Below are 14876 nucleotides of genomic sequence, written 5' to 3'. Positions count from 1 at the left end.
GCCCTACATTTCTATGATTCTATAAAAGAATGGCAGCTTTAACGTTTCCCTGTTTTTGGCTGACCTTTTCTGTTCTGTGAAACCTAGGGTTGCTTAAAGGTCAGCACAAGAGATTAAAAATATTTCCTAAACCGCTTTAGGGACTGAAATTATTAACAAGGCACAGTGGTATGTAGGCATGGTTTTAAGAATTGTGGAGATACTAATATTTGAAAACTAAATATTTGGTTTTTAATCTACCTCCTTCTCTTTACCTGCCAAGACACAAGTTCAGGCTTTTTTCCTGTAATCGTTGACAAGATTATTGAGACTTATGGTCCCATCTGAACTGGCAAAGGAGCTAAATTTATCATAGTGAATTAAAGCCACATAATTTTTCACGTTGCTAGTTGACTGGTATCAAGGAGGTAGAGAAAATTTGGTGGCACTCAAAACAATGAGCTTATCTATAAACCTAATGATCTCTATGTGAAGTTAAAAAGCAATATTTACTCAACTGGCAATGCTTGGTCAAATGCCTAGCAAAATCAAATCTATGCAGCACTGAGAGGGAATGAAAACACAGTTGGTTTATTGTATATGATAGTAATTTTATCTTTCTTGTATAAGATATCTGATTGCACATTTCCATAAGTAAACTTCTAACTCCCCATTTCTGTTTTGATTATAAACTGGTAATTGCTGTCTGCACAGGAAGTAGTTTTTAATGTTATGTGCTGAGCCCCTAATTTACCCGTTTAAAATGTTCTTGGTGTCTTCTAGATTAGAAACAGGGAATATTATCATGGAGAATTCAACAAAAGAAAATGCTCAGTTGTTCTCAAAAACCATAATCCTGCCAATTGACAGGTCTTCATCTAAATCTGAATCTTCCGCTTCCAAGGAGAAACAAACATGCTGTGGAGGTATAAAGGTAAGGAAGAGCTCTGAATTTTAAAGCACAGACCATTGAATGGCTGAAGTTTTGTTGCTGGGTGTGTTTTTCCCCAGTATATTTCTCACTGGAACATTACCCTTTTTCCGTTCAGTGTAAAAGTGGTATAGATGCAGCTAATTTATGAAGTTCTGGCACTGATTCAAATTGTCCTAACTTTTGGGGATGTTCAACTCTGAGGCTATGGTTCAGGCTCACGTGTAATGTGTGTTCAGTAGCCGCTATTAACAACCAATATTTACCCACAGTTATCAGCCCATGGTATTTCCCTGAGTTAACAATAGAATAGTACACTGGTTCTCAAACTTTTTTTTTTTTTTTTTTTGCGGAACAGTTGATGATCTTCCCAAATGTCATTTGTACCATTATCTAACTATTGTAAAGTGCTTTGGATAAACAAGCTATATAAAAAAAACCCCTTAATAATAATGAATGGGTTTTTGTTCTACAAATAAAAGTGCACAACTAATATTTTGATATCAGTAGTACTGCCTTTCTAATCAGGTGGATATGCCTTCTCTCCCCTGCTGTGGCAGCCCCTGAGCTGGGGCTGGGAAGGAGGGGGGTCTCTCCCTCTCTCCCCCACTGCAGCAACTCCTGAGCTCTGGCTGGGAAGGAGGGGGGGATCTTTCCCCAACCACAGCAGCCCCTGAGCTGGCGCTGGGAAGGAGAGCCGTCTCTCCCTGGCAGTTGCAGCCCTGGAGCTGGGGAAAGTCGCCTCTTTCTCTGGCTGCTGCAGCCCTGCACATCCCAAATTCTCCCCACCCCCTCTTCTCACCCCCCTACCCCTTCCCACCTACCCTTTATTCCCCCCCCAGGCCACCACCTCACCTTACATGTGCATCTTCTCCAGGGTCCAGGCACCTAATTAGGTGGGCGGCCCTGCATCCTCTCGTGTGCAGCTGCCCAGGCGCGCACCTTAGAGGGAACTATCTGCGGACCACCTGGATGGAGCTCGTGGATCACTGGTGATCCATGGACCACAGCTTGAGACAGGGCCGGCTCTAGGTATTTTGCCTCCCCAAGCAAAAAAAAAAAACAAAAAAAACCCATTGTGCTGCTCCAAGCATGTGCTTGGTTTGCTGGTGCCTAGAGCCGGTCCTGGTTTGAGAACCTTTGGAACAGTAAATGTTTGTAGTACCAGTGTGTGGGGTCAGTAAATGTCTTTTAATTTTAATTGGCAGCCCTGGTAACATAGGTTTCTGGTATTTGAAAAATGATTCCTACTACTTTATGTACATTTTGAACACTTTACTGATTGAATAAACATGAATTTTGATTTGTGGTACTATGAATGAAAGAGCCCTGAAAGCCAACAGTAATGTGTGTGTGGTTTGTTTTTTTATTTTTTTTTTTGGTTCTCATCAAACTCTGAGCCCACCCAAAATTGCTATTCTTGAATGAGAGCACTCTCTTGTGAGTTCAACTTCAGCAGCCTCAGACTTGTAATGTAGCATTGCAATGTGATAATGTCACAACACATTCACATTACAATATCATTCTGGAAGAGCACTCTCTCTGGAAATCCAGCCCTGCACAAGCGGGTGGTTGAAGATCAGTTACTTTTTCATGCAGCTGGTCTTTTCTTGCAGTCTACACTCCAGGGATTGGCTTCTGCTGTGGTGTGAGTTGAGTTCACTGAGGTATATGTGGTCCCAATCTGAATCAGAATATCTTTGGCTTTGCCAAATTCTTGCTCCCCTTCACATTCTTTATTCCCTTTGGGTTTCCATTGTTACAGTGCATTGTTTCCAGTTACAATCTGAGCCAATATCCATAGAAAGAGTCCCATTGGTTTCAGTGAGATTGGGGCCTGTAAATAACAGCCCATAACAGATAATATGCTCTGTGATACAATGATTCTGGTAATCTTGTACAGAATAAAATGACAACTTTGACAACACAAACTCCTGAATATTTCCATTGGTCTTATGTACCACCACACAGATATCCACTGATGGCTGAAAACTGGGCCACTGTTGCTTAGAAATTAAATACAAGTGGTATTAATTAAAGCTGCATTATAACAGCAATAAGATCATTGCCCCTATGTCTGCACCACAATAATCTGATTCCCTCATTGAATAAACCTTCAGTCACAGTCCAGCCACTCAGGAATCAGCTTATTGCCTCCAAAATACACTAATATTAGAGCTCAAACAATTAGTCCTGTTTGGAAATTTTGCTGCTTTCATGCTTCTGGACCTGGAAAGCTGGATCAGTTAACCTCTAGAAAACCTGAATAATGAGGAGATTTGGCAAATTGTTTTTGTAAACGGCCAGCCTTTCACAAACTTTGCACTTAGGTTTACTTACCAAAAAAAAGCACCAGCTGATTTATGATGAGGTCAACATCCAACTTTATCTATGTTTGGAGGTGAGCTGGAGAAGGATGGAACATCCTGGGCATTTCCACATTTCCAGTGTAATACAGGAGCATTTTTGCTGCCTCCTGATGTCAAGTTCCCTATTGGGAAGTTCCAAGACATTTAAGAAAACTGACATCAAAATATGTCTGAAAACGAAGACGTTTGAAGTCCTATTTTCATTACATCATCTACCCCTGAAAATATTCATGTTTTTATATGACCATATAAAATCCAAAGTCATGAACGTGCACACAAAGGAAAAGGACAGTTATGCTTATTTTCCTTGGAAAGCTTTCTGAAAGTCCTCCTGGTAGGAAATATTGTTCAAAGTGGGGAAAGTTTTATTTAAATTATGGCAGGCACTTGGGAGATTTCCGCGGGTAGCAGCCCGTGCTGGGAAGCAATGCAAGTGTGACAATGGGAAATTAGAAAGTGCAATGCAGAAGTTTGCATTAAACTTTAATACCAATTCTACAATCAATAGATCAAATTATGTACTAGGAGGGAACTGTTCCTATGGAGCTCTTGATTTATCCCGTTTTGTGTAATTGCACTCAAGATAGTCATAAATGCACAGCATGGGGGAGCATGTGGCCCTTGGTGTGTGTTATACATTGTAACGTGCATCATTGCTATGGGTTTTTTCCTACACAAAGAAAAGTCACATATGTACAGTCAGCACAGCCTTTTTTTGAGAGTGAAAAAACTGTGTGTGGCCTCCATTAGAAAGAACACAGCATTTCACTCTATTCAGGAGCTGATTGCATCCTACTGAAAATAACTAGTTGTGCAAAAAGAGATGTGGGGAGTTTCCATTTAACAGATACAGTACACAGAAATCTAGTCTGTGTTAGGGCTGGCCTTACTCATGGTACCACGTAATGGCTAGGTCCCTAGGTCATAAATCTCTGCCATCTCTAGTGTCCCCATCCCAGTTGTCACTCCAGCACAGTGGTGGTCTCTCTTCTGGCAGGTAGTAACTCATCCCTCTGCCCAGGTCTCTATTGAAGTCCACCCCTTTTGTCTAACAAAGTGTAGAAGTGCAACATCCCCCAGAAAGAGTTTCTGGCTCGGCTCAGCTCTGGGCCCCTGAAGACCTCACAACCTTACTTCAGGGCTTACAATGTCTTTATCTCTCTTACCTCAAGGAGGCAGAAGGGTTATGTCATCCTTCTTGCTGGTTGGTAGGGGAGCCCAGGCCCGCTCTCTCTGCAGGGCTCTGACCCAGGGCTCTGTGAGAGGCGGTAATACCAAACACCCAGGCGTTCTCTGATGTTTCCTCCCTTGACCACTTCCTACCATTTACTTTCTCAGCTCAGTGCATGGTCATATTGTCACAAACAATCCAAGAAAAGCTAGAGTGTGGGGTTCTTTACTCCTTAAGGATCTTTAATCTGGTCCTCTTCTGAGGCCTTGGGTACTCTCAGATAGTGTCACCACTTGCTATCCCTGTCCCCTTTCTGAGCTGTCTGGCTTGCTTTTAAACTCTTCCTCCTGATGGAGAAGGTTCTGGAGGTGCAGTGGGATGAGACCACTTGGGCCTAGAACTGCTCCTTAACCCTCTTCTATCCCAGTGTGGGGTTTATATACCCTGCCACACAGACATAAGAGAAAAACAAATATACGCTGAAGTTACTATATGACAGGAGATTTGATGGGGGAAGGATCATTCTACAAAGGACATTTTTCATATGAAGCATTTTAAAATGAAGGTTTGAGGATGGTTCTGGGGATTGATAAAGGGATGCAGCACCTTTTGTCTCAGGCTCATTGGTTAACATCCTGTCCTGGTTAGGTTGTTTAAAGCCTCTGTTTTGCAAGTTCCTCCACAGTAGGAGATTCCCCTGTCCTGGGTCCCAGTGACTTCAGTAAGAACAACTTTCAGGATAAGGGTTTTAAAATTATTGGATGGCTGGTCCCCTATATGAAATGGGTTGCTACTGTCAGTCTATTTCTGGGCCACCCAGAGGATTCAGGGGGCCTGGGGTCTTCAGCGGTGGGGGGTCCCCCGCTTTGGCAGCAATTCGGCGGTGGAGGGTTCCGCCACCAACGTGCCACAAAGACCTGCAGTGGGGTCCCCCTGCCACTGAATTACTGCTGAAGACCCGGCACTTCGGCGGGTCCCGCTTTGGTGGGAATTCGGTGGTGGGGGGTCCTTCCGCCCTGGGGTGGAAGGACCCCGTGCCGCCAAAGACCCGGAGCGGAAGAAGCTCCGGGGGCCCGGGCCCCGTGAGAGTTTTCCGGGGCCCCTGGAGCAAGTGAAGGACCCTGCTCCAAGGGCCCCACTTACCCCCCCCGGAAGGACCCTGCCCCACTTACCCTCCCCCCGGGGAGCCCTGGTCTATTCCCTAGTGAATAAGTGTCCATATGAAAAAAAATCCATCAAAATTGACAGTAATTGCTTCTACTGGGGGCTGAATTATTCCTCTAGCCCTAGAGACAGGGTTTGCTTTGTCATTTTGTTGTCTCCTGCTAGAGATAATAGCAGTGTTGTCGGACAGTGAAGGAAATTTGAACTGCTGCTGTCCATGAACTGTGGATAAACAGAAGATTGTCAATCCAGCACCTTTCACAAACACAAGGAAAAATCACTTATAATAATAATTAATAATAAAAGTATATTTTTTTTAAAAATCATTTAATTCAATTAATACAACAAAATATTTGTTATAGTATGATCTTCATTACCATCAACTTCTCTCACAGATATTTCTTGGCGCATTATCCTTTGTTTACTTCGCTAAAGCATTGTCAGGAAGTTATCTAAAAAGTACCATCACCCAAATAGAAAGAAGATTTGATATCCCTTCTTCTTTGGTTGGTGTTATTGACGGCAGCTTTGAAATTGGTATGTGGTGCTTTCATTTTCAGACAAAACTAATGCCACCTGTCATTGCGGCAAATGATCGTACAAATCTCAAAGGCCTATTGAAGTTAAATGAGATCCCTTTGGCAAGAGCAAATGTGGCCTTTAATATGTGTTTACATGTGGTGTGACAGTGATGAGACTGTGCTTAACATGGCCCCGATCATGTAATGATTGAAACTGTGGTGGTGACTGCTGCTTTAGAGATGGTTCTTGTTAGCACTGTTTTTTTCTGAACCAGCATGAGAGAAATGTGATGGCCAAGGTATAGACTACTCCCCTAGATAGCACAATGAAGGGTTGCGGCAGAGCCTGATTCACCCGTATCATGGTCTGAGCTGCAGATATTTCATTTATCCATGTAATTCAGCAGTGGTGCCCTCACTTGTATGCACTGTACTGTTGGCAGTGGTGAGGAGTGGCAGTGCTAACAGCTGCCCCACTGCCAGTTCAGATTTGGTCCTACACTCCCTCTGTCATGACGGAGGGGCTGTGGGGCCAAACTGGCGTGAGCACATTGGGCAGGGGGAGGTCAGTGCTGCTCCGCCTTGTGGCTGCTGCATAGTGAGGCAAGTCCTACATCAGGGCTTCCCACAAGGAGCCAGCCCAGCCTCATCCTGTCCCCCTCTCAGGGATGGGGGTGTGATGCTGCACCTGGGCAAGCCAGGCTGGGAGGCAGAGGCTGAGCCTAGCAAAGACTTGGGATGTGGAAAGCTGGGGCCAGCAGCTACAGAGGGTTGGCTCCACAGGTACTGATGGTGTGTAACATAGGGAAAAATTCCAGGGGGGGGCACCTCTGTAATTAAGTGCTGTGGTAAGGGATTTGCATACATCAGACCATGTATTATTCTTTCCTTAGGCAAGCCCAACCAGACACATGTACTATGGAGGTTATTGGTTACCTTGAAGCAGTGTTAAAAGGGTTTGGCACTGGTGTTAGCAGTAGACAAAAGACAATACTTTTCTTGTGCAGTGTTCAGCCCTCTCTCCCCTGGCGTTGTCACTGCGAGATCCCTTCCTGTATAATCCAGCCAGGATAGCTCTGACTTGGTAAACAGCGAGAATACAAAGATCAAATCCTATATTGCCTCCATTGGTCAATGGATCAAAGGTACTCCTGCACTGAGATCTCCTGCATGACATCATGAAAGTTACCATCAAACCTTTGGACTTATGTCAAAATTCCTTCAGTTTAGTGTTTTGTGGCATTTTAGCACTCCTGGGAATAAAATATTGGCTAAGGTACCCAAAGTCCTATTACTTGGCTGCCTCATTCCCTCCCCCCTCCCCTTTGCATTCCACCTCTCTGTCTAGTGGCTGCCATCTGCCTAGATCCTCGTTTCCAGCTGCTTCTACAGGTGCCCATGTTCTTCCTAACTGATCCTGGACACTTGCACAACTATTTGGAAACAAGGAGGAGACCTACGAACATGTGAGCAGCCATCTTTCTGTGTACCCCCAACAAGTGTTAGATAGGCCACGATTTGGGAATGACTGGTTTAGCGTGTAGTTCACTTATGAATGTGTTGTAAATCCAAGTTACCTTTTTGTATTTTTCAAAGGGAATCTCCTAATCATAATTCTTGTAAGCTACTTTGGAGCGAAACTTCATAGGCCAAAGATAATTGGCGTTGGTTGCCTAATAATGTCAGCTGGAACCTTTCTAATTGCGATGCCCCAATTCTTTATGGGACGGTAAGTGCAAAGCAATCTGTTCTTTCAGTTCAGAAAGAAATGCACTAGCACAGAACTTACCTTTTGCCCATGAACCAATTTAAACCACAGACACTGATTGTGGAAGTGCTGATGGGAACAGAGAGTAATATGGTTACTATTATTAATTGTTTATTACAAATAGATTATTTATTACTATCATTGAGCAAATAATAGAAAAATATTCCATTAATATGCATGCAAATCTGAAATTCATTTCTGATTAGTTGATGTTTGTAAGCCATTTCTGGGCATGATTTAAAGCCCATTGGAGCTATCTATGATAAAGTGACAAATAAAAACAGAAAATAGTGAGCAGGAAAGAACTATGTAGGACCCAGAGGACCCTCCCACTCTTTTGTATTCTACACTAGACCAGATTTGGGACTCAGAATACCAAGTGGTTTTCTGGGATGTGGTCACATGCACACTTCATACAGTACATTTACTTATCTAATCCTTTCGATCATGTTACATATAACCTGTAATCCATGCAGCTTGTTGGGATCGCCTTAATCAGATGCACCTGAGACTTCATTTAAGTGCTTTGGTACATGCATTTCTTCAGTGAGGATGCAATGACATTTTTTGTTGTAATATATTGTAAGGGGGGGGGAAAGAGTAAAGATGTCGATTTTTACACAGCTATAGGTATGAGATATTTTCTTCCTCCACCAATTCTACTGTCAGCATCTCCCCATGTCTACAGGATAAAAACCAAATACCACTCTCAGTCTTAGAAAGGTCTCAAGCCAAAATAAATGCAGGTAAGAATATTCAATTTTTTAAAAAAATATTGTGTATGTATGTAGGTGGGTCTGGTAGTACTGGCTATTATGAAGGTTGCCCAATACATCACATTATAAGACCCTGTTTTCTGTTGCCAAACTTTAACTATTTGGGCTGAAATTCTGGTTTAGTGACTTTATCACATATACATTGCAAACTCTGTGGCAGAGGCAGGGATGGAATCCAGTTCCCCAGGGCAGCATTCAACTGCTGTAACAATAGGACCCCTTCTCTTCTCCCACTGTGTATCCCCTGCCTCATTCACTATTCACCTTTTTGCTTCTGCAACAAGTGAAGCAGGGGGGTGCCACGGACAACAGTCTCCTTCATTGCACAATCCTGATTCATCCTCAAAATAGCTTCATCTTGCCACACATTGAACAACAGAGATAAAACAATATTAAATAGCTGCTCCTTAAGTGAACACCGTCCATCCTGTGCACCCAGTGAGGCAGAGGCCCTGTGTAAAAAAATAAATAGCATGTGATCATGTAATTCAAGACTGTATCATAATGCAACATGCTCTAGGGGGCCAAAGTAAGGTTGCATAAGCAACCTTAATTCTGGTATTTCTTAAGTTTTGAGCACTGACTTTGTGACCTTAATAATGCTCTTTTAACATAGTTTGTGTGTTTTTATATATATTATATTTAAAATTTATATATAATATAAAAAACAAGATATATCTCAAGCAACTATGTAAAATGTGACAAAGTTCCTCCTCTACCTTGGTGGATGCTGCGCTTATTTGGCAGATTTGCTCATCTCAGTGATCTTCCCCACAGTCAGGGTCAACTTCTCCTGTGTCTGATCAGGAGTTGGGAGGTTTGTGGGGGAACCTGGGGCCACCCTCTACTCCGGGTTCCAGCCCAGGGCCCTGTGGATTGCAGCTGTCTATAGTGCCTCCTGTAACAGCTGCATGACAACTACAACTCCCTGGGCTACTTCCCCATGGCCTCCTCCAAACACCTTCTTTATCCTCACCACAGGACCTTCCTTCTGGCGTCTGATAACACTTGTGCTCCTTAGTCCTCCAGCAGCACACCCTCTCACTCTTAGCTCCTTGCACCTCTTGCTCCCAGCTCCTCCTCTCCTCTGGCTCCCAGCTCCTTGACTGGAGTGAGCTCCTTTTTAAACCCAGGTGCTCTGATTAGCCTGCCTTCATTGGCTGCAGGTGTTCTAATCAGTCTGTCTGTCTTAATTGGTTCTAGCAGGTTCCTGATTACTCTAGTGCAGCCCCTGCTCTGGTCACTCAGGGAACAGAAAACTACTCATCCAGTGACCAGTCTATTTGCCCTCTACCAGACTCCTGTACCCCACTGGTTTGGATCTGTCACAAAAGGCAATTATCTTTGTTTCATATCTGTGCTACTTTTTGTGCTAGAAACATAGCTGAACCTTCTTTAATGCCATTTTTTAATTCCCCCAATCCTGGGGCCAGTCAGAGGCTAGTATGATACCTGGCATAAATTGAAGCAGCCTGAGATATGCTTATTTCCAGCTGCCTGTGGCCCAAAGGAGCTGTCAAACCAAGGTAAGGATAGACGTGTTCAATGTCAAAATGTCACAAACAATATCTTGTTCTACCCTCTCTCTCTCTCTCTCTCTGTATCCAGGATGTGAAAAAGAAGTTGGATCATCCATGTGGATCTATGTTTTGCTTGGGAATCTTTTGCGTGGGATAGGAGAGACTCCTATCCAGCCTTTGGGAATTACGTATATTGACGATTATGCCAGTGAAGAGAGTGCTGCTTTCTACATTGGTAAAATAATGAATCAAATTACTTGATCCTAATGTCTTATTTTTCACAAGACATAAATTGAGTTGTTTTCAGTAGCAGAATGAGTGACATTAAATTAACTTGTCCTGATTATTTTGCTTGCATGGTTTAAAATTTTCAAGGTTTTATTTAAAAGCTGCGTGCATTTTAGGGGTCAAATTCCACTCTTGATTACACCAGTGCAGTCCCATTATCTTCACTGAGAAGATAATTTGGCCTTGGGTTCCTGTTGCTACCTTAATCTTATTAAATCTTCTGCATGTGGATTAGTGGATCACACAGTTCTCTGGAGGGGAATAGAAATTTGTATAGCATAGATTTATTTGGTGCTTAAAACGTAACATGGAATTTAAATTAAGCACAGATAAACTATTATGAACAGAATCAGAACTTGGAATCTTCCCTCCAAACTGAATCAGAACAGTCATATGTTGAGGGTCGAAATACTTAAAAGAACTTTTTCCCTATTGTGTTTCGTGTGTGACGATACCTGTATGTTAAGCTGAAATGCCATCTGAAAGGTTTTTATCACTAGAAACTTCTTTTTTTTTTTTTTTAAGTATTTCTAGTCTGGTTAGAAGTGAGATCTACCAGAAATTTTATGCAAAAATTTGTTCTTGCAAGATTTCCAGATCAATTTTGAAAACTCAAAAAATGTGTGTAGGTTGGATAAGAGCCTAACAAAAAACATCTGAACTTAATCCAGTGTGACATGCTGACCCTTTTTGAGGTTTGTCCATCACTAATAAAATACGTTGGTTAATGTACACACATTTTCTGACCATTTTATACATAATTTGCAACTCTGTTGGTGGCGCTTCTGAATTTAGACCACAAACTTCCATGAATTCACTTATTCCAGGCTGAATTTGGTCTGTTAATTAGGTGACAGCAAAAAAAACAAAAGTGAAATTTTGATGCAATGAGCCAATTTTTGCCTTTTGATACAATGGCGCTAGTCTGGAGCAATTCCATTGTCTGGGAATAAGAATAAAATTATTTTGGATTTGCACGAATGTGTGTGAAGGCAGAATTTGGTCCTGCATGTTAAAATACAGGTCACTTTTCACTGATACTGTACACAAGAACAGAGTATGACAATGTATGAAAACAATCATTTAAGGCAGAAAAATGACAGTTTCCTTGTGTTTTTTTGCAGGGTGTGTACAGACAGTTGCAATTATAGGCCCAATATTTGGTTTTCTTTTAGGATCCCTCTGTGCTAAACTATATGTTGACATTGGCTTTGTAGACTTGGGTAAGTCAGAAAAATCATTTTAAAAAATTGTTTACTCTATGTGTTGCATTGAAAAGTTCCAGATCCTTCAAAGTAAATGATATGGGGGATATAAAAAGGCAGGTTAAATTAAAGACTTGAGGGTAGTTAGCTTTGGAAGATTTTAAACTGAAAAACTATTTCCAGCATAAGAAGAATTCTCTTTTCCCCCATCATAATATTGCTTAAATTAAATAAAAGACATTAAAATACAATCCCTTGAATTCAACAAAACCTGTCAGCAAAAAAAAGTGATATATTCTGCATGCATGTTTTCTAAAGTAATGGGATCTTGGATGTTATTTGTAGAGACTGAATGCCTAAAGTATAAGAAAGGGACTGAATGAAGTGTAAAGTACTTCTGAACATGAATAAGGATGGCAGAATCTGACCCAGAAATAGGTCATATAATTAGAACTGGTTGGAAAATGTTGTTTATTCCCCCCTCCCCAAAGATAATTTTTGACTTTTCAGAAAACAAACCCAAAACCAACCAACCAACCAAAAACCACAAAACAGAGAAACTGAAAATTTTTGGTCAAAACCTTCTTCCTTTTTTTTTTTTTTTTTTAACAATGATTCAGGTTTTTGGTTTTCTGACTTTTTTTTTTTTATGGTTTTGTCAACCTCCCCCCTCTCACCTACCAAGTTTTCCATCCGAAAAAAGTTTGGATGGAAATTTTTTGATCATCCTTAAAATGACTCTCTTAGTGAATGTTTTGAATTCCTTGCCCTGACTCTACTGGGACAGGGGTAAACAGCAATGCATAAATAACTCTATGTTGTTGCTGTATTTTTGATATCCATTGTACTGATAAGATGATGCTTTAATCAGTGGGACTGATCTTGTGAACTGCCAAACACTTGCCCCTTCGACTCTTATTGACTTAATAGGACGTTGCTTAGCACGTGTCATGAACAGAATCAGAGTTTGAATATGAAACACTGATAGAAACATGTGGCACAATTATCTATTTTTAAACCCTACAGGTAGGTAAATTTTGTTTGTGTCAGTGCTGGAGAAAATACAGTTGGCATTTTGATGTGATATAAATGCTGATTACGTTTAACCCAAATCACAAGTTATACGGAAATATGAGAACTCAAAAGAAAAACTCCCAGTCTGCATGGGAGATGTGGCAGCATCATGGTTATATGCCTCAATGGCAACCTTTCCGACCACTTAAGGAACAGTGTAGATAGTTTCTAAAGGGGTTGTGTACTCCACAGCTGTCAGAAAAGTATTAGATGTGGGTGGGGATGGTGATTATGGAAAAAGAGATCTGGGGCTCTGTTGAAGAAATAAGAATCTCTGCTGGGAGAGGTACCCTTCAAAATGTGCTTTGCTCTTAACAAACTTTCACTAAATACGCAAATATGTCCCTCTTCCCTCCCTGTACCACAGACAGTATAACAATAACTCACAATGATGCCCGATGGGTAGGAGCTTGGTGGCTTGGTTATTTAATAGCAGGTGTGTTAAGTGTTCTGGCTGCCATCCCATTCTGGTTCTTACCAAAGCACCTGCCAAGACCAGAAAGCAGAAAGGATTCCAGTACCTTTTCTGAGCAGTCAAAGTTCATTACTGAAGATAACAGGGAGCATCACAGATCTTATGAACAGCAAGTAAAGATACTTGAAATGGCAAAAGGCAAGTAAACACAGTTTGTTTTATACAGTTTGTTTAATTTTACACCTTATCTTTCAGGCTTGACCTCTATTTAAAGGCCCCAGAGTTGATTTTGGCTTAGTGGCACCAGGGGATTAGCAATATGAACAAAAGGGGCCCTCAAATTGCTTCCTAGCCCCATATTTCCTACAGCACAGTTTCTCCAGCTGGCTTGGTGACCCTGAAGTGATCCATGAGGCTGTAAGGGGAGAATTTGCAAAAAGGCTATAGATCTTTCCCTGTAAAAGATATATGTTTAAACAAACCCAGTAGAAAGGGGACTTATAAACCCCTCCACCCTCAAAAAATAGCCAAAACTACAGAAAGTTTGCAAACCACTGCTGTAAAATCTTGAGGTTGATTGAAAGCACCATGTTCAGAAAAACGAATGGGAAAATAATTGGCTTCTACTCACACAAGCACGCCCAGGCTGAACAAAATGCAGGAAAAGGCAAAGTTATGGCATCTGCTTATATGGAAGCAGGACATAAAAATATTTTATTTATAAGACCAAGCAACACTATTTCACTATAACTATAACTGGTGCCCTTCCCTCTAATTTCTGAGAATTTTACGTCAGCAAGTTGGCAAGAGAATTCCCAGTTACTTACTAGCAACACCTGGGATTTTGGATCAAAGTGAAGGGGGAGAGATAGCTCAGTGATCTGAGCATTGGCCTGCTAAACCCAGGATTGTGAGCTCAATCCTTGAGGGGGCCACTTAGGGATCTGGGGCAAAAATTGGTCCTGCTAGTGAAGACAGGGGGCTGGACTTGATGACCTTTCAAGGTCCCTTCCAGTTCTGGCAGATTGGTATATCTCCAATTATTACCTTTAACCTGGGGATGTTACAGGATTTTGGCAACCTAATGATAGAAAAATTGTGGTTGTTCTTTATTTAATGGATGCATGCAACATTCATGCGCTATAATGAGTTCCACTCATTTACATTGAGGTCATGAACAAGCCAAGGATATAATCAACTTTGGCTAAAGCCTGAATTAAATCCCTCTCTTTGTGACAGGAAAGAGAAAAAGGAGAGAGAGAGAAATTTAATGCGGGCCTGAAAGTAAATATTTTTTCTTTTTTTAATTGCCATGCCTATGTTTTGCTGGAAACATAAAAATATCACAAGAAAGGCTTTTTGTGTGGTATTTCCAATGTGCTTCAAAAGACGACAGAAGAACGGCCATACTGGGTCAGATCAATGGTTCATCTAGCCAGTATCCTGTCTTCTGTCAGTGGGCAATGCCAGATGCTTCAGAGGGAATGAACAGAACAGACAGTCATCAAGTGATCCATCCCCTGTCGCCCATTCCCAGCTTCTGGCAAATAGAGGCAAGGGGGACACACAGCGTGGGGTAGATCCCTGACTATCTTGGCTAATAGCCATTAAAAGACCTATCTTCTATGATAATATCTAGTTCTTTTTTGAACCCTCTTATGGTTTAAGCCTCTGGTAACGAGTTATTTGAAGAAG

The 14876-nt window shown here is 41.7% G+C and overlaps 1 protein-coding gene across 3 annotated transcripts in view; it reads left to right on the top strand.

The window, feature by feature from the left end:
- Positions 1-14876, top strand: part of LOC115639239 (solute carrier organic anion transporter family member 1C1-like) — a 47341-nt gene that overhangs the window by 6628 nt on the left and 25837 nt on the right. For all 3 annotated transcript variants that reach the window (XM_030541728.1, XM_030541738.1, XM_030541726.1), the window contains exons 2-8: positions 763-913; positions 6010-6151; positions 7732-7864; positions 8528-8649; positions 10288-10434; positions 11612-11710; positions 13134-13379. In XM_030541728.1, coding sequence (XP_030397588.1) covers positions 785-913; positions 6010-6151; positions 7732-7864; positions 8528-8649; positions 10288-10434; positions 11612-11710; positions 13134-13379 — 1018 coding nt within the window. In that variant the 5' untranslated portion in view covers positions 763-784. The remainder of the gene's footprint in view (positions 1-762; positions 914-6009; positions 6152-7731; positions 7865-8527; positions 8650-10287; positions 10435-11611; positions 11711-13133; positions 13380-14876) is intronic.

The sequence above is a fragment of the Gopherus evgoodei genome, chromosome 1, assembly GCF_007399415.2.
Source record: "Gopherus evgoodei ecotype Sinaloan lineage chromosome 1, rGopEvg1_v1.p, whole genome shotgun sequence".
NCBI lineage: Eukaryota > Metazoa > Chordata > Testudines > Testudinidae > Gopherus > Gopherus evgoodei.
The sequence above is the reverse complement of the archived record's forward strand: the minus strand, read 5'-3'. Positions and strand labels throughout refer to the sequence as shown.